We start from the raw sequence: 26565 nt of genomic DNA, 5'->3' as shown, positions 1-26565 counted from the left end.
CACAAAAAAACCTTACAGCTATCACAGTGGAAGTACTTGAAGGGCTGACAGAATAATACCCCTGAAGTCATGCCAGCTATTCACAAATTGCATCTCCTAAATAAAGCAATTAGAATAACAAAGAATCAATGAGACTTTCTTGGGTCTTGTGCACTTGAGACATCCACTGGTTCAATAATGCACTTAACATTTATAATAACTGTGCAGACATCTCTTAATAAATAAGCGCATACCATATAGTCATACAAATTACATGTTTAAGAGTAACATTAACTGCAGTTGTGGGGCTTCTCAGAGCTGGTACCCTGGACAAAATAGGTTGCCATATGTTCCAATTTCACTTCTTATATGCCAACAAGCATAGGTAATACCGCCAAGCTATCATAGGTGGTATCCCACCACTGCACAAAAGTTAGGCTAGAGATCAGCAAAAAATAATTTGTTGTGATAATTCTCACCTTTCTGCATAGAGCATTTTGTAACCAATGTCCTGAAGTTACACATTGTGAAAAGAAAAAAAGCTGTATCAAAATTCTATTATTTTTTTTCTCCACAGCACAGTATTAAGCACAATATAGTGAGCTGTGGCTAGCTCTCATGAAATACATTTTTTTTTTCCTTAACACCAAAACTCTTGCAGTCTTTCTGTATGTAAAATATCAACTTTTCTTTAAAAACAAACAAACAAAAGGCTTTCCAAGCCCTTGGAATTCCACAGAAAGCTTTAAAAGGTCATTCAAAAGTCAAGAGGACAATTTAGCAGCCCCAAGGGGAGTGTTTTAAGAAGACACATGATTTTTCAGTTGATCTCATGATTTTAAACACTAAAAGGTGATTTCTGAATAACAAGCAAGTATATTGTTGGCTTGTCCCTGGTGGCAGGGGAAGTCTGGGGTACCGCAGCTCAGTGAGCTGCTTCATGTCAGATGAGACATGGAAAATGAAAGAGCTTTGAGCTTACAATTTGTACCTGTCTTTGTAACAGGTTAAGTGCGTGCACAAGGTCAGTTATCACAGCTCAGCTGATGCATGGGACGGCGATTGCACGCCTCAGCTCTCAGAGAATCCAATGTCTCCTGCCCTCCCTTCTTGTTCTGGAAGGTGGCCTCCGGCAGGTGAAGCTTCCTCCTGTCACACACCCAGCTGAAACTCTGTCCAGGCATTTCTCACAGTCACTAACCTGGGAGAACCCGGCACAGCATGCAGACTCAAACGTGAGGTTGCTGTGCAAGAGAACAGGCTACACTGGGGGAAAAAAGTCTTCTCTGGATGCTCCGCAGCCAGCCACAACCTAGTCTCACATTTTTGTAAGAAAAACACATTATAAGGAGATGTTTGATTTTAATGATAAGGGTTTTTTTTTTTAAAAAGCAAATACCTAAATCACATAGTATATCCTGTTTCCACATAGGGAATTCTTCATTAGTTAAAAAAAGTATGGATTATACTAATTAAGGTATCAGGAAAAGATCTCCTGAGGAATAGTTGGGATCAGCGACAGAAATGTAGGAACTTGAAGTTGTCAGTAGCAAACACGCAGTTCCTAGAGCACACAGGTACAGGGAGTCAGGACTCTTTCAAATCCTCTAAAAGTAGCAGACTTAGTCCTCTTCCCTCCCCCTTCCTGGCCTCCCTTCGCTCTGTAACCATGTAATTTATTGCTGGTGAAAAGTGCCAATTGATGACATCAACAAATTAATTTTCTTTTTTCAGAAAAGCTACCAGAAAACTCCAGTGTCTGCTCCACCCTGACACTGGGAGCACATCCAAGAACTAAGAAAGCGATTTCTTGCAGGGGCTCAAGGAGAACTTGTATCACAGGGCAGAGTTAGATAAACTGCAGCCGTTCTTCTGCCTTGATGATTTCAGGTTGATCTGTGCTACTAAAGTGTACTCCTCTTAAATTTAAGTACTATTTTCAGCAACCTCCTGCAGTTGCCGAAAGGACTGCAGCACTGTGTAGGTATTTCTTTGTGCTGCTTCTAGTGGCATGGATCTCCACAAGACTCCTTTTTCCAGGTCTTTGCCACGTAACAACCAATTTATGGGATTTTTACTACAGTACACGTAGATTTGGCCATGCCACTTAATCAGAAGCAAACAGTCCAGACTATGAAAGCAAACCCCAAACAGAAGGAAATATATGGATTCTACCACACTTGCACATTTGAACAGCCTCTAGGTGTGTGATTGCTTCATGCTTTCTAACATAGTGTCAGTAAAGGCCAGGAACCCATAAGCAGGCAAAAATCTTACCCTGACAGTCTCCGTTGTTTCTTTTCCCACTTACCAAAACCCCAAAGTGATTAAGTTCCATTATAAAATGCACCTGGATTTAGTATCTACTTATCATCAGAGAAAAGGAAAAAAAAGTAGTTACGAAGTCTTCAGTTTTGAACATCGATGTTACCCCATTATTTTACACTCATAAGACTCACTCATTTAAAATTTTCAAAATCTAAGCCATATAGATCGAACTTGACTGACTGGAAAGCTGGTTGTAGGAAGCTGTGAATGGAAGCTGGCTATCGGAAAGAACAATCCAACAAATAACTATGGGCTTTTGCACATATTAATGGAATATCATACGAGCTATGTTTAATTTTGTCATAAAATCTGTATTAATGTAATTGGGAATCATATGCCGGTATAAGTTAAATAAGCTAGTTAAAGTTGACCTTCATTTTAATAGACAAGAAAATGTACATTTAATTTTCCAGAGAACATATTAGTCGTTCAGTCTTGTTTTCACATGCAGTAATTACAGATTTTTAAATATAAAAAGTGAAATAACAAGGAAGATCTACGAATGATTCGGAGACAGACGGGGCATAAAGTCCAAAGCAACATGCTGAGTTTACTTTCACAATTGTATACAGTAATGATAAGGTATTTTGATACAGGCATAGTGGTAAAGCAGCATATGACTATACCTAAATCTACTTTAAATAGTCTTCACCTAACCAACAGCAAAGATGCATTTCTCCCAGATACCTCCAGGAGCAATGTGTCTGATCTCCATTTATGACAAAGAGATGTTTGGTATAAATGAAGTTAGGAGCCAAGTTTATTGTAAATCATCTGTGTACCTCTTTTTCCTGTACTCAGGTTATTTACTAGCTTTCACACAGAGTTGATATTTACTGTGCCTAATTTTAGCATGCTCTTGTTTTTTTGCTTCAAAAAGAAAGGTAAAATCTGATCAAGACAAATTACACCCCTGAAGTGAGCCAACACTTAGCGATTCATACTCCCCTACATTTTTTATAACACCAGTTTAAGTGTGAAAATTCACTTTGAAAAATCAATAAGCAAAAAGCACTGCTGAATTGGGAGATTAAAAAAATCTGTGTTGTTGTAATCCCATTTTTGGAATGCAGTTCTAAGACAAGTTTAAAACCAGAAATGCCAAATCCAGCTATTCCAGAGATCAAGTAACACTATCTATTTCACTTGTCTTGCAAGTATTTCTGGTGCCATAAAAGACAAAAGCAAACAAACAAAAATCATTGAAACCAGTAGGTAGGATTACCAGCAGGCTTACCTAATTGGATAAACTGGGGATCGCTTTTCACTCCAGGTCCTGCCCCGGTACTTGCTGCCACTTCCACGCTGTATCGAATACCAGGAACTAGGGAGGGGATGACTACAGAAAAGGTGGAACCATCTACCGTCTTGTTTATATGATATCGACTTTCATTGCCAAGACACCAAACCTGCAGGGAAGTAAGTGTATGTATAAATGTTCAAAATTCAACACTGAAGGATAAGTAGAAGGAATGACGACACATTCTTTTTGCTGCATGAAGAAATTTAGAATGCCTCTAACATCTGCAGTCATGGATTGCTGTCCTAGGCACTGTATGAATACTGAAAAGATACTTCTTGTTCCAAAGAGCAGCTCTAACTACTAAAATTATTTGATGGGTCTATTGTAATTCATTTACAGTTCAACCAGTGACATCAGTGCTAATAAAACTAAAAGCATTAGTTAACACTGAACAAATAAGGGAAGTCCCGTAGCCAAGAATCGTTCACATAAACACCAAAGTAAGAGCGTTCAGTTAAATGAATTTGCAATTCTCTTGTTCAGGAATCATTTGTCAAACAAGGCTTTCTTCACTCCAGTGCAGGGGCAAGTCTTTCATCACATGATGTCACAAGAGAACCAATGTCACGCTGGAATCCAACTGTTACCTTTTTTTTAAAAAAATGGCAGCAAGAGGCAAGGATTGAGTAATATGCCATCTTCTATTGACAGACAACAGCATTATCAGATATCATTTTTTGGTTGAGATCAAGACACAGGTCTAATGACTTCAATTCACCACTTGTTAAATTACATCAGTGATATTAAACCATTGGGAAAAATAATATGATAAGACATATTTATCTCTTTAGGCCTGCACCATTGATGTAGCAAATGCTTTTAAGAATATGGTTGAACTCTCAACTGCTATTAAAGGTGAAGTAGCAGCTAATCTAGATCTGCTAAAAAATTGATGAAGCTGTATTGATTTCCTTTTTATTCCCTTTCCACAAATGTATTGCTCTACAATTAATATTTAACCAGAAAGTTAAATTAGTTAGATTCAGTACTTTATCTGTAAAGAAGCAAACTTTCCTAAGAACAGCAGCATTTCTGAACCTGTGCTGACTGTACACAGGAGGGAAGATCTTGCTTTTGACATATGGGGCTCCTAAAAGATTTAGTATCCAGAGAGCTGCTCTTAATCCCTTGTGCAATTCTGCTGCTGTGGAGATTGCCAGGTGAGTGAGCTAGAGTTTCACATATAGAACAACTGCTAGGGCCCTTTCTGTAGAACCCTTTCCACCTGGACATTGGAAATTTTATTTCACTTTCAGGACATGGTAAGACCCTTTTTCCTTCTCTGGATGCCAAGGATTGAAACAGGGCTAGTGGGCTGTGAGGATCTGAAATATATTTTAAGCTCCTTTGAAACAGAATCCCAATGCAGCATATGCATAACTGCTGCTGTAGAGCAGGTCAGAGCACAGAAAGAGAAGTCTCCTTTTTATATTCTGATACTAAGTAGAGACTGTTTCAGTCAGCAATAGTGGTGTCATTATTAGTAATATTGCTCTTAAATTGTAAAGGATGGTCCAGTAAAATGCTCTTATGTAAATAAGAATTCCATAAAGTGAGGAACAAATTTAAATCTACATTTTTACTTATGTCATTTTCACAGAAATTGTTACTCCTAACTTGTACAATGGTGTATGTGTAAACAATAAAAACAATTTATTATGTACTTGTAAATATGCACTACTAATTCATAAAAATGTTTTGTTCTCAGGTGCTCAAATACATGGAGAAATTCACAAAACAAGAATGTTAGGTTAAACATCAGGTTGTTCAGTACTTGTCATACTCTGACTGTATACCTAAATAGGCAAGTGAAAACAAACTTTTAGAACGTTATGAAGGAAGGAGAAATTCACACTATATAGACATATCAGTGAAGAGAGAATTAGTATAACGAGAGTTTCTAACTTCATGCTAGGGAAGGAAGGAATGACTCCTGCTGTGATTTGAATTTTTGGCTTTTTATGTGTGTTCCTGACACTTCTTCAATTAAGATGGTATCCTCCTTCCTATTTATTTTATCCTTTAATTAAAGTAGGTACACTCGTGCCTTAGATCTGAGTCGCTGAGAAAACAAAGAACTCCCCCACGTATGCGGAACTTTTTTTCTGGGAGAAAACATACGAAATAGAAAAACAAAGGAGGAAAGAAATAAAGAGAAAATTTTACAAGACTTCTATTTGTTTTTTTCCTGTTATTAGTTCTTAATCTGAAATCACTGGTTCTGCATTTATTTAGTTTTTAGACAGAAAAAATAATTACATATAGCAACTTAAATAGCAATTACATATACATTAATTGTGTCTGTTTTCTGTCCATGGTTAAAAGCACAAAAGAAAATAACGGCATCAACACAAAAAATGCAGACTTGAATCATGCCGGTGTGCCATCTACTGCCACACAAGCACTACAAGATGCTTGCTCCTACTGATAGCCTATTACCTCTCAATGCTAGGAGGTACGTTAGGTATTATATGCACTCAGAACTGTGAATTTCCTGACTTTTATGGTTTTGTCCTTACAACCTTAACATTCCTCTGATGCAGTTTCTTGATGGAAATAATTCCATCTCTTCAGCTCAAGGTCTGTCATTAAATAAAATAACTTTGCATTTATTTTTTTCCCCAGTTACATTATATATCTGAAACTAAGCCATAAACTTATTTTTTTACAAGTTGACCAGGTTCTGAAAGGCGTTTTAATACTCTAAATTGATCATGAAGCCTAGCTATCTCTTACCTTTCCCATTTCTACTGAGGAAAAGAAAAACAGAATGAGTTTTGATGGCTAGGAATATATGTCTATAGCACAGTGTTTTAGCCTGAAAAATAGGCAAGACATACTCATTTAAAAAATTTTCTCAATAATGTGCCTTTACAGGAGACTAAAACCAAAGATCCTGCCTCTCTGTGGGTATAAAGCTTACTTGATAGCCACAACTAGACATTTAAAACATCTGTAGCTTGCTTAGGAAAAATAAGCTTCATTTACTTTGCTATGTAAATTATTGCAAAACAATTTGAATTGAAAAAAAATACAGTGCACGTTGCTAAACAAACATCAAATAATAAATATTTTATAATGTACTTACAATCTGTTAAAAATGAAATAGCATGATGAGAACTCCATGTGAAGTAAAAGAAAAATTTCTATACACTAAATATATTTAGTATCATGCAAGCACATTCTCTACTTAAGTTTTCCATTGTTTTAACTACCCAGTTACACGTAATTTACTCAGATCTTAACACTGTTAATTATTATCCCTGAGCTTTTCAACTCATTAAGCCTCTTCATATTTACTACCTCAGCCAATGTCTTTGAGTCACAAAACGGTTCTCAAACAGGTATGGTTCCCTCTCTACTTGTGTGCGCATTTCTCAAGTTATAATGAAGGCAAGAAGGTAGTTGTTTTAATTACGAGTGTTGACCCTTTGCTTTGATTTATGGAGGCTGTTTTAATTGGCTCCTACCATCTAGACAGAACTACTAAATACAGCATTTGAGTCAAAGTGGTTTTTTCTCTCGTTTGCTCTGACTAACCAGTAGATGGAGGCAAGCATCCACGAACAACCTAACCTGTCACTCCGCGGCCCACAGCCCCTCTGCCAGGGGCTCAAGGCATGCCGGCAGTACCTTATACTCTTGAACCCTCCCGTTCTGGTTGTCCTCGGGGGGCGGCTGCCAGGTGACCACAATTGCCGTCCCGTTCCCATCGTTCTTAGTTACTGAAACACTCTGAGGTGGAGCACTAGGAGCTGTTTGTTTGGAAAGAAGGATTCAACAGTTAAGTTTGTCACATGCAGAAGTGAGTCTTCCTAAGAGGAAGATGGTTTCTGGACTATACAAAAGCATTCTTTTATGCCCACCCTTCATTGCGGTCAGCTCTTGCCCACAAGATAAAATAATACAGAAGGAAAGTGATGTGAACCTGCAACCAGGCTCCTGAGTGCTGCTGCAGTATCACTGTGCAGCACAGGATAAAGGTCACACTTGTCACCAGACTCTCCAAACTCAGATACGCATTACCTGAATGTCACAGTCCCGACAACTGAATTTCTCACTGGACTCAAATCCTCTCACTCAGGATCAACAGTTTTGAAAAATAAAGTCTATAAATTAACCCCAATAGAATGCTAAATCTCAGTTCCTGTAGTGCATACATGAGCAATACAAAACTTATTCAAATCAGGACAGAATGCGTTAATATTAACACATTTATAATAATAATACTAATGTATGTTTTTCATTTTAAATAGTCTTTCTAAAAACTGGATGTTAGCTGATGCTTCGGATGAATGCAGTTAGGCACACCTCTTGAACCACTTGCAGCAATAAACCAGAGCTACGCAGCATTTATACTGGGGAGGGAGGAGAGAAGGGGAAAGGCTGCACATCCCAACAGAGGCACTGAAATCCCTACTCAGAGGCACTGGCCATCTTGCATATTCATTATGCCTGAGCAGCAACAAAAGGAAGAACTTCATGAACCTTCTCCTTTTAGTACATGTATGAGATGGAAATACATAATTTAGTCCACTCTATCTGTTGTCCTCATTCATCTTTTCATTTTGTCTTACTGATTGATCCAGATATAAAAGCCTTCTAAAAATGTGCTTTCCATTCCCTCAGCTATAGCACTTTGATGATTTCTGTGGTGTCTGCTATCTACTCAAGATGGTGATTAGCAAGTGCTTGAATCTGACAGAAGTCACTTGTGACCAGACCATGAACTCAGCAGGGAGGAGTACATACTGCAGTGAAGATAAAAAGCGCATTTCCCATTGTGTGTTGCAGGGGATTTTTGCACATCCCTCTCTCTCTGTCTCTCGCATGTGGTTCTGAATATTTACTTCTGTGTCACCAAACAATCCACATAATGATCAGTCCAACACAGCCTCCTCTGCTGCAGATTGCTGTTCTCAAACAGCACACACTTCAAACAAAATCAAATAATGAACATATCAGAGGAAAGCAGGCCAGATTACTACTTCAAAAAGGAAAGATGAAGACAGTCTGGCTCCTACTTGCCTTCTTCCAGGGTCTTTGCAAATTTCACTTCGCTATCTGCTCCCTGAAACTCATTAAAAAAAGGGCGGGCCTTGATTTCGTAGTTTACACCTTTCTTCAGCTCGGGAATGATAACGCTGTTTTTGGTTGGAGTCCTCACTTCAAAGATTAACCACTCTGACTCTCCATAGGATGCTGGTGTAGGCCTGTACAGAATCTTATATCCTTGAATATACTGGGATTGCTGGTCCACCTGGCAAGACAGCAGAAAACACAAGACATCCTTTAACAAATATGAATCAGGAATGATGTCTGTGACATTATGTGCAGTCCTTGGACTATCCATTTATTTTACTCAAAGTAAACAACACTCCCAAAGCAGATGAAAGCTCCTTGCATTACAGCAAATTACAGGCCTGATTCACAACTGCATTAATCTGTGTGATGCTGGTAGAAGTGCACTGGTTTCTGTGGATTTATGAAGGCATTAAAGGGGGATAACAGAGTGGTATAATATGCTCCAGCTCCGTGAAATGAACAGCGTTTGCATCTGCAGAGTGATGGAGCTCAGCACAGGCCAGACTTCTGCCTGGCAGGGCAGGGGGCACACAGGGCAAGGCAAGGGCAGGGGATACACAGCTCCACGACTCAGGGTGATGAATACGGAGATCAAAGAGAGAGCCTGCCAACCCTCCCGAGGTGTGGATGCCTCCCAAAATCCATGAAATGAGCACCACTTCCTGACTGCTTCCTTCTGGAGAAAGTGAATTGAAAGTGCAGCCAGCTGGCACTATCTCCATCGCTGTGATTAGGCTGGGCTCTGTCAGAGGGCAGACCTGCCCAAGCACTTCCTCCACATCCACTCACTCGGTGGGAGGCTCCTCTGCAGGAGGGGAAGGGTTGCTTGAGAGGGCTCTGAAGAGGCTCATAAAACTCAGTATGGTAACACAGATGAGACTTGGAAAAGCAGATCAAAATGATGCTCAATGGTCCTGAGTGCTTTTTGGACTGAGGTCATTTTATTTCACATGTATGGAGAAAGAGATCTTAATGTAATCCAGGGTGGGACTAAATGTGTTTGGCTATAGCTAAAACAGAAATCCTACAGAAATGATCTCTTGTGAAGCATTCATTATCTTTTAACTATCGGCTTCAATTTCTGATGAATAAGGAAGTCCAATAGCAACTACAAAAAAATTTTTAGAAGTGCATCAGATTTTCCCCATTTTCAAAATCTCATACTGTGATACAATAAGTCTGTTTCCTTGTAACTTTACTCCAAAAAGCAACATGTTTAATTTTTAATAATCACATAAAGAATGTGTGTGTTAGCTGAAACTGAGGTAATGCTTGTTTTTGAAATTGCAGAGAAGTCACAGGCCACCCAAGAGACTGACAAAAACTGCCTGTCTGGAAAAGGTTGTTCTGTATGTAAAGGTCAAACAAAATCATGATAGGAACCTCAAAGATGTTTTAACATTATTAGTTAAAACAGGAGATTGCCTGCTGCAGGTGGCCATACTGCGGGTGACAGTGTAATTGCTGTGCAACACAGCAGATATTATTTGTACTCTTGCAGCACCGAGGAGCCCTGGTCGTGGACTAGGACTCCACTGGATTAGGGCTCTTCTACAAAGTCAAAATGCCTTTTGTTCCTGTACAAAATGTTCTGCCATGGCATGGCAGGGGCTACACCCTGTGTTATCCTACACTGTCCCTGCCAATATATTGACATATTCAGATGCAAGTCCTAAAAAGACCTCAAAGCTCATTCCCTTTGGATTTATTCCTGCACCTGGTATAATTATCCTCCATTTTTTCTTCATTCTGCATTCTATTTTAAAACTGCTCTTATTTGAATTACAATTTCTTATCTCATTGCTCGGTACTTTCAGTTTCCCTTGTTGTTCCTTCTCTTCATTTTTACCTCTTGATTGCCAAATGTGTCCCACGGTAAGCCATTTCTAATCCTTTCTCCCACTGAGGCCTCAAGCCTTGTAAGCCTACTCGAATCTTTTCCACCTATGTTCCCATTCCCCTTGCTTCAGGACTCCTACATTTCCTCATTCTCTCATTTCCTCTGCTATATTCTCCACACGGCCAACTTCCTGCTTCCTCCTACCAGAGCAACGTCAACATGTCTGAAAACTGTTTGCCCTTTTCGTCTCTTCTCCTGCATTGAACGTACTCATAGCACTGTGGGAAAGGATAGGTTCAGATGAGGCTGTATGGGTTTGGGTGTGCTTCTCAGTATGTATGCAGGATGGAGGCAACACTTTCAAACAGAATTATGCAGTATTTCTCTCCACTGGCAACTGTCATACAGAGAAGCGCTCATGTTATCTCATTAGGGGACTGATACGCTTCCTACCAAAAACAGCGCAAAAGCTTCAAATGATATGACTTAAGAAGGCTTTGATCAGCGCTTTAGCTTCCAGAGGAGGACTCTGAAACTCTCACCATATTGTAAACAGCACTTTCTATGGAGATATAAAATGGTGAAAATGGGACAAAATTTAATGGAGTAGGGAAGCAAAGCCCAAGAAGCACTCGTTCCAGAGAAAAACATTTGCAAGCACACAAACTACACAGCTTCTTAAAGCGTGACTCCACTTCAGTCAAACAGTACAATTCAGCAGTATATATAACCACCTCCATGATACAGATTTATACTTACAGTCCAATGAACTTCAATTGAGGAGGAAGAAAGGATAGTAGGGTTGTGCAGATGTAGTACCACATCACCTAGTTCCCTCTGGACCTGCTTGTGATCCACACCTTGACTTGTTGGTGGAACATCTGTAATAATTTAAGATTCCATTCAGTATATATGATTGTTAAATTAAGTATATGTAAATACAAATTAATATATCATAAAGTATATGATGCTATCACCAAAAAAGTTTCCCCTAAGTACTTCCCAAATACGTAAGAAAAAACTACATGAAGTATTTTCCTGAGCAAATCACCAATGCTTAGCTAGTACTGAATCAATGCACTGCACTTTCTTTAACAGGGAGAAACAGGAGGGAAATGTTGCATAAAAAGAAAAACCACGCTCAGGGATGTCTTTGGTAAATGACTACAGCAGCATCTCTTTATTCTTTCCTGCTGGGAGGAGAAAACGTTCTATTACCCATTGCAAATTCCAAGAGATCAGGAAACCTATAAAGAACAGCAAAAGCTGAAGCTGTGTCTTCAGATAAATGCTTGGGCAAACTTACTGGTTTTAATTAGAAAATAAATGTAACAACTGAAGAAAAAAAAAAGAGTCATGTAGCTGTAGCTTCTCTGATGGCAAGTGGCGTCTATAAACAGGAGGCAGAGCACAGCTGAACGCTGTCTGGCTCTACTGACATTTGGTCTATCTTACAGCTAAAAGAATTGTTCATACGCATGAAGAGACAAATTCCTCTCAAAATGTGCAATGCATTGTACAATGGAAACACATATTCTCTGCATGCAGAGCCCTTGAAAAGCATATTTAATGGAAACGGAATGACTGTCAAACATGTATAAAATCTATAGGGCAATCACTAATAGGGTGTCTAAAATATACGTGTACTGTGGACAGCAGAACAATATAGTTTTTGTATTGATTTCATATCTCTGATCATTTCATTTTTAATAAATCCCATGCTAACTATGGCTAAAATTCACAGACTGGGAAATTCATGAAAAGTACTTTTATTTATTTATGTTTAAATTAATCTAATTCAAGATACAGATAAATACATTACATAAACTTTGCTCCAGCCTACTAATTCCCTGCCTGACCTCCTCTAGTGACAAAGCAAGATCAGAAAAATCTTCAAGGGTTCTGTTCTCTGAAGACCTTGGAAATTTCCATACCTGTCTGCTTACAAGTGCCGAAGAGAGAATACATAGAAATTTTGTATATATTTACATACAACTACAGCTACTGTAATAAGTAGGTGTGTAGACTACTTTGAAAGCTGAGGTTTGGATAGTGCAGTTGATGCTGATACCAAAGACACATTAAATACAAGTGCAACAGCTGTAAAGCAGGCTTTTAGCATGGTTGTCATATTCTCAGTTTAGCACCTTTTGGTCTTATCTAAATAATAATAAAACCATTGTAAAACTGCATTAGGACAAGACATGATGACAAGTTTCTTTCCAGAAATATAGTTCCCATTTGGGAATACAAAGCCTATGTCACTTTGAACTTTTATCATGCAGTTTCCTCAACATATTTACAAGAAGATGGGATTTCTTCAAAGTTAAAGAAGCAAACAGGTAAGCGTGCAGTCAGTGAGTGACAAATCTGGATTTTTAGCAGTGAACACTGATAACAATAAAACAATAAAACCAAAAAGCCCTCTACTGAGTCACTGCTGTATTCACATGTATATGTTCTGCCAAGCAGTACATTTATCAGAGTATTTCCCTTCCCTCCAAGTTTGAAAGCATTAAAGATAGAAGCTTCTGTTTGGACAGTTGCCTAAATATCACCCTGCTTAGAATATAACAGGAGAGTCAGTGGAATAATTAGTTCTATTTTTGCTAGTCCTAAAAGATGAGTCATCAACAATATGAATCAAACTATTAATAGGCTCAGCCATTTGCACATCTGTGCTATACAACAATATGTGTGTTTTCTTGTTTTGGCTCCAACTTTCCAAGACAGAGACTGCCAGTGAGAACACCTAAGCATGTTGTTGTTAATGCTGGTAAAGTTTAAAGATGAAGGTAGTTTAGGTTCCTAGTCTGGACATGCATTTTGGACAAGACTATACCACCCTCTAGACATAACTGAACTAGAAAAATTTTGAACTGACTTAATCTGCAGCTTACACAAAATTGAAACGGTATTGGAAGAAGAGAGGAACCGCTTTAAAAAACTTGACACTTGATTACATTTCCTACTATTGATGAAAATTTTATCTATTGGTTGCTATTTTCACTCAGGCTTTGTGTGGTTCTCAGGTCTTCAGCTCTACTAAATGCCCAGAGGACAGTGAAGCTTTTCCATGCCATTAAAAACCATTCAGTTCTGTTGAGTGAACAGGACACTGCCTCATTCGCTCTTTATCAGAGTCAGGTCAGTGATCAGTTCATTTGGAACACTCAGACCCAATACCTCATCTCATCTCCAGGAAGGAAACTACACTGCATGAAAAAGAACTCGTGTAGAACACTGCAGCCTGTCCACACAGTAACACATGTTGCTTTATTCCTAGGAATACAGAAATCACTAAAAGTTACTAAATCTCTCCTTGGTAATGGACTATGGAACTCACGCAATCCCTATTTTCCATGTGGCTGTGACTCTGCTGTCTATATATATATCCACTGAAATTGTCACCCATCAGGAGAAATGCATAACAAAGTAGAGCAATGTGAAATTGTTCACTCCCCAGGGGAGATCAGAAATACTTGCTTTCAGACCAACTTCAGAAAAAATGAAAAGTTGCCAAAAGAAAATGCTTTGTTTCCTTTAAGAAACTTCCTTACAAAAACAAACATGCACTTACTTATGCAAATAGACAAACAAACATACAACACAGGCACTATTAATAAGTCAATGGGTCAATTTCTCCAGTAAGTAGGAAAAGCAAAAAAAAATAAAAAGAAAGATTCTCCCTATCACTTTTACTTTGAAAAGGAATATGCCCAGTTTTTCTCTTCTTAAGAATTTAAGTATTTCTACTGGAAAAAATGCAGGCTTCAAAGTTGCAATGCATTATTCCCTGTACACCATCATAAGCGTCATTTATTTTCTACAGTGAACACAAAGTTATTTTAAATTTTACATAGCTGAATTCAGTCCATAGCTGGACTTCAGTCATAGCTGGAGTCAGCAGATGACTTCTTCATCCACTACTACCCAGCCTTTTCTTCCGCTTGGCTATCTGTAAGCATTGCCTCTCTTCCCTAATATCTTACTTTCAATAGTTGTACTACCAAAATATTTTTAATATATTGCCAAAACCTCTTATTTACTGGCTCATGATGCCCAATTCCTTCAAATTTTAAACGTCTCTCTTTCTTAATGCAGCAGAAACCAACTTAAATCATGTACTGTTTCTTGCTCTGTCTCAGTCTTAAGCCTCATTCAATTCACTGGACATAATAATAACATTTCCATGGAATTTGAGGATTTGCACGGTAACTTAAAAAAAATCAGAGATTACTTTTGTTGCTAACAAGAGCTATTCTGCAAGATGTAACTATCTTTGGATAAGAGATACTAGGGTTCCCTTAGGCAATGAAATATGCTGTCTAAGCAGCCTTCAGAGTCTGTGTTATAGAAATACAAGTTTAAACATTCTATTCTACTATCTAGTATATGTTATAGCCAGGATAGGCAGACAGTTGAAAGCCACCAGAATTCCTGCACTTGGTATTGCTCTGTCAATTGTGACACCTAAAATGTTCAGTATCAAAAGCTTACCTTGAGTTTTCACTGGATCAGATATTTGGCTCGGGTCACTTAATCCATATGCATTAGCTGCCCTCACAAGGAATAGATAAATTGCATTAGGTTTTAGCCCTTTAACTGCAAAACTCTCTGTTTTCACATTTTCAGCTACAGTTTGCCAGCTGCTACCAGATGCATGGCTAAGGACAAAACACACACAACAGCAGGTTAGCACGTGCTTCTTTAACAGCATATTACATATAAGCACAAGTACAGCAAGATCACATTAGACTCATATACCTGAAGGCCTCAATTATGTAAGAGGTTGGTGTTGCACCTGAATTCAAATTAGGTTGCCATGACAATGTTACTGTATTTCTGCTGACATCTGTAACCTCGGGTTTTGATGGAGCACTAGGAATCAAGTTTGGGTCAGTGGGTCTTGGTGGCTGCACTGGGACTCCAAACTCTAACAAAGGAGAGAGAAATACTGAGTAGAGACAGGAAGCAGCTGTAAGCTAAATGCTGTTCACATCCGCACTGGCAATTTATGACAGTCAGGTATCTTCTGCATTTCAATTTCTGATTTTCCTCTACGTATTTTCTCCACGCAGAGAAACCCTAATTGATTTACCTTGGACCTCTATGTATGCACTCCATGTAGCTTCGCCACTTGGGGTTGAAGCAATGCAGGTGTACCGACCAGTGTCGCCCAGCTGAGTGGGAAAAGAGAAGAATAAATATTTGAAACAATCAGGCACTCAGTGGGCTAGAAAAGTAATTACAGCTCTCTGCGTTCCCCCATGAATATGGATAAACGTATTAGGCTGCAAAAACTTCGAACCAGAAACTTCTTCCATTAGAAGTTATGATTTCATGTGCTGCAAAATGAAAATGGATACTTATTTCTGAGTATTTGTTAAAGAACTGGAAAAGGTGCAGATTCTGATTTGATGTTACTTATTCTGTAATGAACAAACCGAAGTCCAATTCTTATAGTATTTATTCCTTGCTTTGCAGAGGTCCTAACAAGTAAATTGAGAAGGAACTCAGATGACAAGACCCCATGCAACTGTCAGCCTTATGCCTAAATAATGCCTAGGGATTGTCTGGACTGCAGCACTGGAGAGCATGTCATCCTTAAAACAAAGCTTAAATATTGCATAGAGCCTTGTACATATGGGGTTCCCTGTGTTAGTATAAATTTCACTCTACAGCAGACCCGAAAAGGAATCTCCATATGCTATTCTCATCTAGTTCTGAATGTTGGATTATTTGTCCATATGTGACTTAATCACATTTCAAAAGAGCTTTTTTCCCCAAAAAGAAATGCTATCCTCCTAAGATCCCAGCCTCAGCAGATGACCTGAACGGAAGTGCTCAAAAATCTGAGGTTCAAACTAAGGCAGTGTAACTTGTAATTGGTAACAGGGCAACTCCAGGGAACATAGTAAAGTGATACATTCAGCCCAATTTTAAAAAATTACTACATTTCAAACCACAGGAAAGATAGCAGAGAATAGTCAGTATGCTAAAACTTCACAACATTTTAAAACATTTTAAAACATTTTACAGCATGTGAGGCACGACCAGCAATACTGACCAGGTGCTTGCTACAATTCCCTAAGGAAGCCAGGTATCTGACAGGTGGTTAACCATTTAAGGTATGTTTACACTGTCGAGTGAATATGTTTAAACTTTAAAAACTGTTTTGAAAAAGCTGTGTACACAGCTCTACTACTGCAGTATGCTAAACAAAGTTTTTCTTTATAAACATTTGAAATTATTAGATCATTTTAATCTATTAGTGCTAAAGCCCAAATAATTTAAGGATTTGTCTTACTGAAGTACAAGTTTTGCTTTCCCCTTCATGTTTTAAGTACCAAATAATTCCCTTAATTAATACCTCTTAAAACCATTTTTCCTTATGAAATCTGAAATAACGTGCCCTAGGCAGAATAAGCCGAGGTGTTAAGCATAGAGAATGAACTATCCGAAAGCATGAAGTATCAAATATTTTAATACAGTTATTTAACATTCCATTAATTCTAAATTTACTACATCAAAAGTGCCTGGAGGTGAAAAAACGAAGTGAAACAAACCCATTTGCCAGTTCAAGCTACCTTGGCATATCGGATCTGTAATGCTCCTGTCTCCAGCTGCTTGATGCGAGAGTCCTGGGTAGAAATGAGGATCCCATCCTTTTTCCAGAGAATAGTGGGCATTAAAGTGCCTGTAGCTATACAGTTCAGTACTAAAGTACCATCTACAGCTACAGTCTGATTCACAGGACCCTGTCGAATGACAGGGGGAGGCCGGTCTGCAATCACTGCCAGAAGAAACAACAGGAAAGAGATTTCTGCAACTGGAAGCAATTTTCTAATCATCTAAGCAACAGCAGTTGCTTGAGGCTTTGAAACAAACTAAAGATAATTAAACAAGTAATTAAAGTTGGAGGCATGCATTATTCAGGGCAGGGTGCATTATAATGACGCACAACTACAGAATTTTAAAATGATATACAACGCAGTATTTTCAGAAAGTAAAGAAGCATTACATATTACTTAGTGGTTATCTGCTAGGCATTCCCTAATTCCAATGTCTTTATAAAGTGATAATGGAATGAGAAAGGACTTCCCAAATTCTTTGTCAAGGCACAGATTTCACCTTGTTCATCTTCTGGCCTGTATAACAGAATCCATACTTTCAGCATTCAAAGTCAGAGAAAAAGACGGTAGGCAGGTAGGGGATAACCTCGCAAATATGTACTTCTTAAAAAAATTTTATCCTGTACCATCAACTCATCTTGGTACTGTTTCCTAACTGGAAGATGCCTAGCAGTAAAGTAAACACAAAGCTAATGAATAGGACCATATTAAAAATTTTCAACTAAGAAATATTTTTCCAGTAGTTTCTGACTTTTAGTTCTATGATGACTTAATCTGTCAATATGACTTCAAAGTCACAAAGAGAATCCCACAGGGTGTTTAAATCAATTTTAATGCATCTTTCACAGAATGAAAATTAAATGTTACTGATGGGTTATGTAATAACTGTACACAGGAAAGTATAAAGTCCCAGTATTCACAGAAAAAAAAAATGACTGTCTACATGAGGGTTTTTTTCCATTATCCAGTGGATAATAAAAAAAAGATGTAAAAGCTATCTTATTGTGTTTCAGTGATCTCCTCTACCTGTACTATCCAACATGACATGGACAGATGATCTGAAAATAGAGACAACTTTAAATGACATAAATCTGTTCAGCAGTGTCATGGGGGCTCACGTAACTTAAAAACTGGTTTGGTAGCTGAAATACAAACCTGAAGTTCTGATAATTTCTGAACATCAGATATTTCTAAATTACTTTTCATAATAACAGTCAGGGTGTTAGTACTGCTTTTTTTGGCTAAATTCCAACTGCCGTAATTTCATTTGCATGTTCAGATGACACTGTGTTTTCAACTGCATAATTTATCCTTTACTTCTTGTCCTAACCTGTTGCAATGCACTGCAATGCACTGTGAGGCCATTAGCATCTCTCTGAAGAGACAGTCAAAAATAGTTTGTATGTGACAAGTTTGTAAGGAGCTTTGCAGTTATCAGTGGTTAAGAGGCTGGCCGATCTGTGCTCTACAGGAGATATCTAATGCCACTGAAATCCATGGCTTGATGGCAACTTCTATTACCTTTAGGAATACCAGGGTATCATCCTGCATATCCTGCCTTCACTTTTATAAAAGTACCAAAAAATATCGTCCCAAGACATTACATGAAACAACTACCCATCAGATCAATCCAAAGCATATAATCATAGTAAAGGAAATATATTTAATTTGATTTTTTTCCAAGTTCAGATGGCATAGTCATTAACAGAAAAACTCTTAATTTTCTTAATTTTCTTTTTAAAATTTATTTCTCACCTTGCCATGGCCTTCTCCCCAATGAAAAATGGATAAAAGTGGATTAAGAAATGTGGTTTACCACTTGTGAGAAACCAGAAAGGATGCAGTCCTATTCCTCCAAACAATCTCAGTCCGGTGGGTGTAAATAAACAATTTTATTCTCCAGGTTCACTGCACAATTCTAGTACTGCACTATTTCTATGTTTTCTACAGGGCAAAGGCCTAGTTTATGGAAACTCTTCTCTGACAACAGCTTCTCTCCCCTCAGAGTCTCTCCACAGAATGCACTTATCCTCTTTTTCCATAAGTGCTAAGATTTTTCCTGTGTAACTTTGCTATTAAAAATATGAAGTATTTCTGATAATTGGCAAATTGGCCTCACATCAGCATATATTACTGCTTGCAGTCATGCTCCCTCTAGCTGTTTCATCTTAAATATTTTTCCCAACTGCTCCTAAAAAACAATGTATACCAATATTAATTCGTATGTTATTCTACTGACTTCCATACAGATCGAAGTTTTTCGCTTGCTATACTGCAATATTAAAAAGCAGGGAAAAAAACAGGTAAATGAAGATGATAAGCAAATGGACACACAATAATAGGGATAAAGATCTAGGCAGCAAGCAATCTGAAAGTAAACTAAATCTAGTGGGGTAAGCTAAAAAAGAGCCAGATAAATTTACAGATCTGACAGAAATACATACACTGAAGTATGCTCACTAAATAAAAAATGGAAATACAGTGTTAGACAATATCCAAAATTTTAAACCCCTGACAGTGATGGCCAAAACAGGATTTTTATGTTCAAAGACACATGCAATCTGCATTTCTTCAAAGCAGATTTCAAAGTAGTGTCATATCATTCCACTGCTGTCTTCAAATAAAAACAAAAATAAAAATAAAATAAAATAAAAGTATCATTACCATCAGTAACTTCCAAGTAGGCTTTTGTTATGATACTTCCTGCAACATTTAAAGTCTGGCAGATATAGTACCCAACATCAGATCTCTGGACATTGGTAATAGTGAGGTCTCCTGTCTGGGAAACTGAAAATCGGCTGGATGACTGAGGGGGTTGGTATGAGAAAAGCAGATTCTACAAGATGTATAGGAAAGAAAGGGGGGAAAAGGGTTAAATTCAAACATCAACAAGCTTAACTTTAATATATCTAAACAAATTAATCTTTTCACATTATACATAAAACGTTCTGCTCTTCATACCTTAACCATGTCTACACCACAACGTGAAGACCTTTAATAAGATTTTTTGTGATAAAATAGGGGCAGATATGCACATATAATTATGCAAATCTTTTGGGATTGCTCTAACACCCTCTATGGTCAATGTTGGGCTTTACATAAAGTTTAACAGGCACTAGCAAAGATGTGTTATGTACAGATACCGTAATGGTGCAAGCAACTGTGGTAAACCTGAGTAATTTGCTTTAACATCCATTTTTACAACTTACTCCAGGGCATTCTACTTATTTTATTTAAATGGAGCTGTTGGTTTACTTATTCGTATTTCAACTTTTGCCACCTTCCTAAGAATGGAACACTTTTTTAAAAAGAGATGCTGTTCAGGTTTCTCTAATCATAGTGTTTGTGTTTTGTAACGAGTCTAATAATATAGAATTAAATCCTATGCTAGTTTCTACTTGGATAGTTTTGGTATGAATTACATAGTATTTACCAACAGCGGTCAAAAATCAGAACTGCAATCAAAATAATACAAGTCCTTTACACAAAATACTGATTCCGAATTTCTACCTATGGCTGAACAATTTGTTAATGAGAATACTTTCAGGTCACAGAGGCTATTTTTTAGCTCTCTTTCTTGCCTAACTACACTCTGCATTTCCAAAAATCATCCAAAGAAACGGGACACAACATCCTCTACTTCAGTATTAGCAAACACTATGCACTGGCCTCCTCCTCCAGTTCCCTCAATCATCACAAGTGGTCACCACTCAGCAGAGTCAAAAATGACCCAGAAATTTATGTACTAGACAACACTTGGCAATTAAAAAAAAAAAAAAAAATCTACGTCACACAAAAATACAAACATAATATACTGGTATAATTATGTCATTGAAGATGATAATCTAAATTTGGTCAGCAGTCTAGTTATACTTAGGCATTTAGACAGAAATGTTGCAAATGGAGTAAAGAAGCCAATCTCTAAACATTCTCAATTTCTCTGCCCTATTGTTTTGTAACACAAAGAACCCTGTCAAATGCTATTGCACCATTCATTCCTTCATTCACGGGAAAACCAGAATCCCATATTCCTTCTTTCCTTCCAATAAAGAATACTTTGTGTCACATCCCTCCTTCAAAAGATGACTCTGAAAGAAAATTGTGATTCTCTTGCCGTGCTGTATTGTGTTTCACCCACTGGTTTTCAAGATCGTTTACAAAGAAGCTGAAAATATTTTTCCCTCCCATTCAAATAATGAAGCTGGGAGAAAAAGTGACCTATTCAGGTATGACTTGTCAGCCAACTGACTGAGTGGGAATGTAGATCTCCTTAGCCCCAAACTAGAGTCCTACCCATGCAGTGATCCAGATCAATACAGCAAATGGTGTAGTTTGTCACAGACAAACACATGGCAAACTTAATAGCTGCACCATAAACCCAGAACCAAACTTTCTGAAAATTTAGGAGTGTTTGGGAGTTCAAACAAACTTCAGTATTAGTCATCTCTTCATCTCTTAAAACTTCTCCCTGTTAGGTGAAAAAGATTTTCATAGTAGTGAAACATGGAATGTTTCTAGTTGTTTCATAGATTTATTTTTATACTCATGGAGAAAATGGGAGATTGAGCAAAACATAGATATCCTTTCTATTAAGGCTGACATCACCTAGCATGCATGTGACTTGGAAGCAGAGAAGAAATATCCATCATCTTGAAGCTCTAGACCTATTTTCCACATCTTTAAAACAATAATTAAAGTATTTTTTTCTCATGTGACATCATCTCTTCAAGAAACTGCCAGGAAGAAGGGACAGAAAAGTTGTTTTACCTGACTTCCTTCTCTCCGCCAAAAGATGGCTGGCTGAGGGTTTCCAGTTGCTTCACACTGGAAAGTCACTGTTCTCCCCAGTGCAGCTACCTGATCTCGAGGCTTTACAACAAACTGTGGAGGCTCTGAAAGGAAAATACCAGGGGAAAAAAAAAAAATAAAAAATCACACTACTATCAGAAGACCAAAGTTAGCCTGTTTGAAAGCACAATTTGCCTACTGACTTTAAATGGTGTAAAACAGGATAGTTAAGTTTCTTTAAGAAGGAGAAGCAGCACAAAGACACATCACTCTCTAACAGCCACTGCTTCAGCATCATTCAGATCATCTTTTCTGTTGCTGGACCTCCCAATTAACACTCTGACTGTGCATCACATGCCTTTATGACTGATCACTTATACAAGGAAGTCAGTCTCCCCGACTTAATGAGAAAACTTGCAGAGCAAGTCACCAATACAAACAAATTTGTTACAATTTGGTTTTTAAAGGAGGAGTATGGCTAAAAGTCAGAATGGTGAAATCTTTGAGGGACAATTGGCCCACAGGCCACACTTTGTCAAGGGCTGCAATAAACACTGTTGAGTAACTATGAATTCAGGCTTACATGCACAAAAGTCATCATCTTTGATTTAGAAAAGCTGAGGAGAGAAAAAGCACTTAATTGCTTATACAAGAGACTTCTGATGTAGTTGGGGTCTCAAAAAAATTTAGACAAAAGCCCCAGAAATACTACTGAATGAATTATAACCATTTAAAATCTTCAGTCCAATTACTGAACAGGAATGAATTTAAAGGAACAGCAAAGCTAAATGTCTTCCTCATTTACATAGGCAAGGGCATGTTCAAACAAAATATATATGTAAATGAGGGCAAATTTGAAACATCTGCTCAGCCTAACATTATAAATACAGACAGCATTGTCCAAACTGTTTGATTTATACAGACTTCAACAACCCCTTCATCTAGTAGTAAATAGAATGTCAAAAAATCATGTCAGTAAAATTAAAAAAAATCAACATAGATGACAGCATTAGCTATCTTGATGGGGCTAGCACATAAAAAATCTAGCTTGTTTTATAGGCTGTTAACTCTCACTTCTTGAAAAATGTGAATTAAATGAAAGTCCATTTACTTATTAATTTCCAATTCCTTCTGATCATTTGTCCAAAACTAATTATGCTCTCCCTCTTCTTTGAGTTGAGAATAAAGGGGATGTTTTGAATCTGACTTTAATAACTAAAATGGTTTTGGTGGTGTTTTTTTTTTTGTCTTACAAATATTTCTGTATTTACGAGATTTTCATTTAAAAAGAGTGTGAATCATATCATTTAAAGATATCATTCAGTGTGTTTTATAAACCTGAAGTAATTGTGGGTTTATCTAGGATGAATTCAACAGCACTCAAACTCCTTTCTAAAAAAATTGCTTTCGGTGTTCCCGTAAGCCAATACTTTCAGTTATCTGTTCCTCACGCCTTGTGTCTCTGCTCCTATTGAGTTCATATTGGAATATACTCTTCCTACGACCCTCCTGCTTTGGGAGGAATTTTTAAAGCACAACATATTATTATTTAAATTTGGATGCAAATGCTACCTTTCCTAGAATTGCCTTTGATAAGAAACTATCCAAAGTGAATGTCAGATTGACCTACAGCAATTAGCAGACTTCAAAACATTTAGCTCTGAAACATTCAATCAATACCTTGGAAGAAGATGTGGGAAGACTTTGACATGACAGCATGTAATGCAGCAGGTAAACCTGTTGGGGGTTTGCCACAGGGTTGCACGGTATGATGGGGAAAATGGAGATGAGCGTGAAGCACCTTTGTTATGCTTTTGGATGCTAATAACAAGAATAAATTTAGCATACTGTTAAATTTAGGGCTTGGCTGGTTCTGTATTAGTCTGTGACACAATGCCAGACAAAATGAAACCGAGGGTTTCTAAATCCTGTGCTAGTGCATAGGATTTATAAGGTTTCAGATTTTATTGAACTTGAGAATAGGTACAGCTGTAAAGAGATTAAAATGGTTCTGACCACTGGAGAAACAGCTGAATGCTTGTGATTCTGGTACCTGAAGATGACTGGTCAGGGTCTACCGAACACAAGAAATAAGGGGAAATTCAGTCTTTCAGGTAACCATAGTACAATTTATAAAATGTGAATAGCTATATGTTTATCTAGACATTATTCTAAATATGTATTTTGTATGTATATTACTCTAAATACATATGCATATTATGCATATGTGTATTATTCTAAATCTATTGCAATTAAGGAAAATAATAAATATCCTATTAGCTTCAATGTCAAAAGAATTACACCAGGGTTAAGTGAAACTTTGTTATTAAATTCCATTCAAAGTTCACTGTACTGGAAGCATTTTCACTGTCCTTTTTTAACTTCAGTTTGCTTTCACACCTTGGGTCACATATGTGCAGTATGTGATGAATATACTGTAAAACATGCCCAAATAATAATCCACTTAAGGAAAGAACAACTTCTATCCTTGAGTACTTTAAAACAAAAATAATTTTTTATAGAACACTTTGAAGTTCAACGAATGCAGCCACTGAAGAAGAAAGACATTAGGATTTGTCTCATTACATCATGTAAAAACAGACAGAAAGTTAGCAACCCATTACCTTTCTCTTTGCCATTAAGTTACCCATACTTCATGCAGAATTTATTCTGTGCGATGTGTCTTGTCAATAACAAGTAAAAGATGGGAGCTGACTGGTTGAAGGACATGGAAGGGGATGAATGGGAAGGGGAGGAGAAGTTCCCGTCACAGTGATACGATGACTAGAAGATGGCCAATAAAATTTCAACTTACCAGACACAACTAAAAACAAAAACAAAACAAAAAGAAAACATGGAATAAATAAAATTGGATATGAAACAAAGCAAAGAATAAAGCAAAATTAAAAAAAAAAATAAAAAGGACCGTTGTTAAGGACCTTAGAAAGTACACATATATTCTAATATATGAGAAATAGGTTCAAAATGTTGAACCACATATTTATTATTTGATTTTTAAGCAGAAGTCTCTATCAAATGCTGAAAGTAGGCTGTAGAGGAAAATGGGTAACAGACTGAAATAATGTTCAGGCAACCTGTGTTCTACTCCAAGTCTTTGCAATGAACTGTTGTGTAACCTTGAGTAAAATTTTTTTTCATTTTATCATTATTTCTCTGCAAAGAGCTTTCCATGGTAAAATTAACTTGAAATCTCCAGTAAATATCAATTTGCAACATTGCTGAAATGGAACAGTGACATTTATACGCTTTCTAAAGCATTCAAACATCTACAAACGGAAAATACTTTTCTGAGGCTAATTGCTATTACAAAGGAAGTTTATTAAAAAAGTAGTAATATGCCAAGGCATTTCACCCACACACCAATTTCTTTAGTTTAAGATCACTGTATCAAGGTCAGAAGGCTCACTATTAAGCTGCAAATGCAAAGTAAACCACAATTAATTTGAAAAGATTCTTAACCCTTTTCTTCCCACCCCCTCATTTCACTAGAATGTTCAAAACCACAGATTTATTGCATCTATTAGATTTTTCAACAGAAATTGTCAGTGCTAAATTAGCTAATATTAAATTATCTTTCAACCATAGTTGAAAATTTTCATGAACTTTGAAATGGCACAGATTCTGGCAGGCTAACTTCGCTTATAAAGGAAAGGCATATTAGAAAGCATTCCAAGCACCTATCACTAATTGAAAGAACAGATTGGAATATAAAAACAAAAATCATGAGTTTTCAAAATATACACAGATACTGACAAAAAAGTCAATCAAAAAAGGATAGTTGGTATAATTACAGTAAAAGTCCAAAAATACGTAATTTTTTTAATGCATGTTACAAATACCCAGACTTTGGTTTTATCCTTCATCTTGAGAGTACAACAACTATTGTTCAGCAGGGTACACTTTCACATCAAGTTGGTAAGCACCTGCAATACACCATCCTCTGAAAAAACTAATAATATCCAGTCTGCCAACATTCATTAGACATGAGGAATACTGGCTTACTGTTCAAATAAATAGAGAAGACTCCAGGTGTATTACGAAAATGAAGGAGAAAGAGAATCAGATGTGATATTGTAATTTGGATCATGTTAAAGGTAAGAAGCTGCAACCGAATGCCCCCAAACCAGATGATATCGAGAATTTAGGTTTTACGTTATTGGAGACTTTTTTTTTAGGAAATATTGCCAAACACAGGAAGTTGAAATTACTGTTTTTCAAAGATTTGAAATTTTAAGGAAGTATTCTGGATGTACATTAGCTTTCTTTAAGTGTGTGGGTTCAGTATTTCTCAAAGAGAAAATCAGCATGCATTATTCTGCTCAGCTTATCTGCAAGTCAACGACTTGTAAGAGGAGTGGCCAAGAAATGATACACAAGAATTCCTGAGATAAATATGCTCATTCCCAAGACTCAGCTCTTAGGTACTCTTGATTGTGTGTAAGTGTATTACACAGCAACTACTCCTTTTTAAGTGAAAAGCTCTCTACTAAACTTGCAATTACAGTCTGACCTGCTCTGGAATTAGAAATGCTTCTCCATAAAACACAACTCTCATTCTACATGAAATAGCCTGGTAAGAGAGTTAA

General features: G+C 37.3%; 1 protein-coding gene across 1 annotated transcript in view; it reads right to left on the bottom strand.

The window, feature by feature from the left end:
- ROBO1 (roundabout guidance receptor 1) overlaps positions 1-26565 on the bottom strand; it is a 314109-nt gene that overhangs the window by 40619 nt on the left and 246925 nt on the right. Inside the window, exons 7-16 of the mRNA XM_074860762.1 lie at positions 21938-22062; positions 19835-20006; positions 17126-17331; positions 15637-15718; positions 15303-15471; positions 15036-15202; positions 11295-11416; positions 8639-8870; positions 7244-7365; positions 3545-3716 (exon numbers count right to left, since the gene is read on the bottom strand). Coding sequence (XP_074716863.1) covers positions 3545-3716; positions 7244-7365; positions 8639-8870; positions 11295-11416; positions 15036-15202; positions 15303-15471; positions 15637-15718; positions 17126-17331; positions 19835-20006; positions 21938-22062 — 1569 coding nt within the window. The remainder of the gene's footprint in view (positions 1-3544; positions 3717-7243; positions 7366-8638; positions 8871-11294; positions 11417-15035; positions 15203-15302; positions 15472-15636; positions 15719-17125; positions 17332-19834; positions 20007-21937; positions 22063-26565) is intronic.

The sequence above is a fragment of the Strix uralensis genome, chromosome 2, assembly GCF_047716275.1.
Source record: "Strix uralensis isolate ZFMK-TIS-50842 chromosome 2, bStrUra1, whole genome shotgun sequence".
Lineage (NCBI taxonomy): Eukaryota > Metazoa > Chordata > Aves > Strigiformes > Strigidae > Strix > Strix uralensis.
Note: the sequence above shows the minus strand (reverse complement) of the source record. Positions and strands in the feature narration are given on the sequence as shown.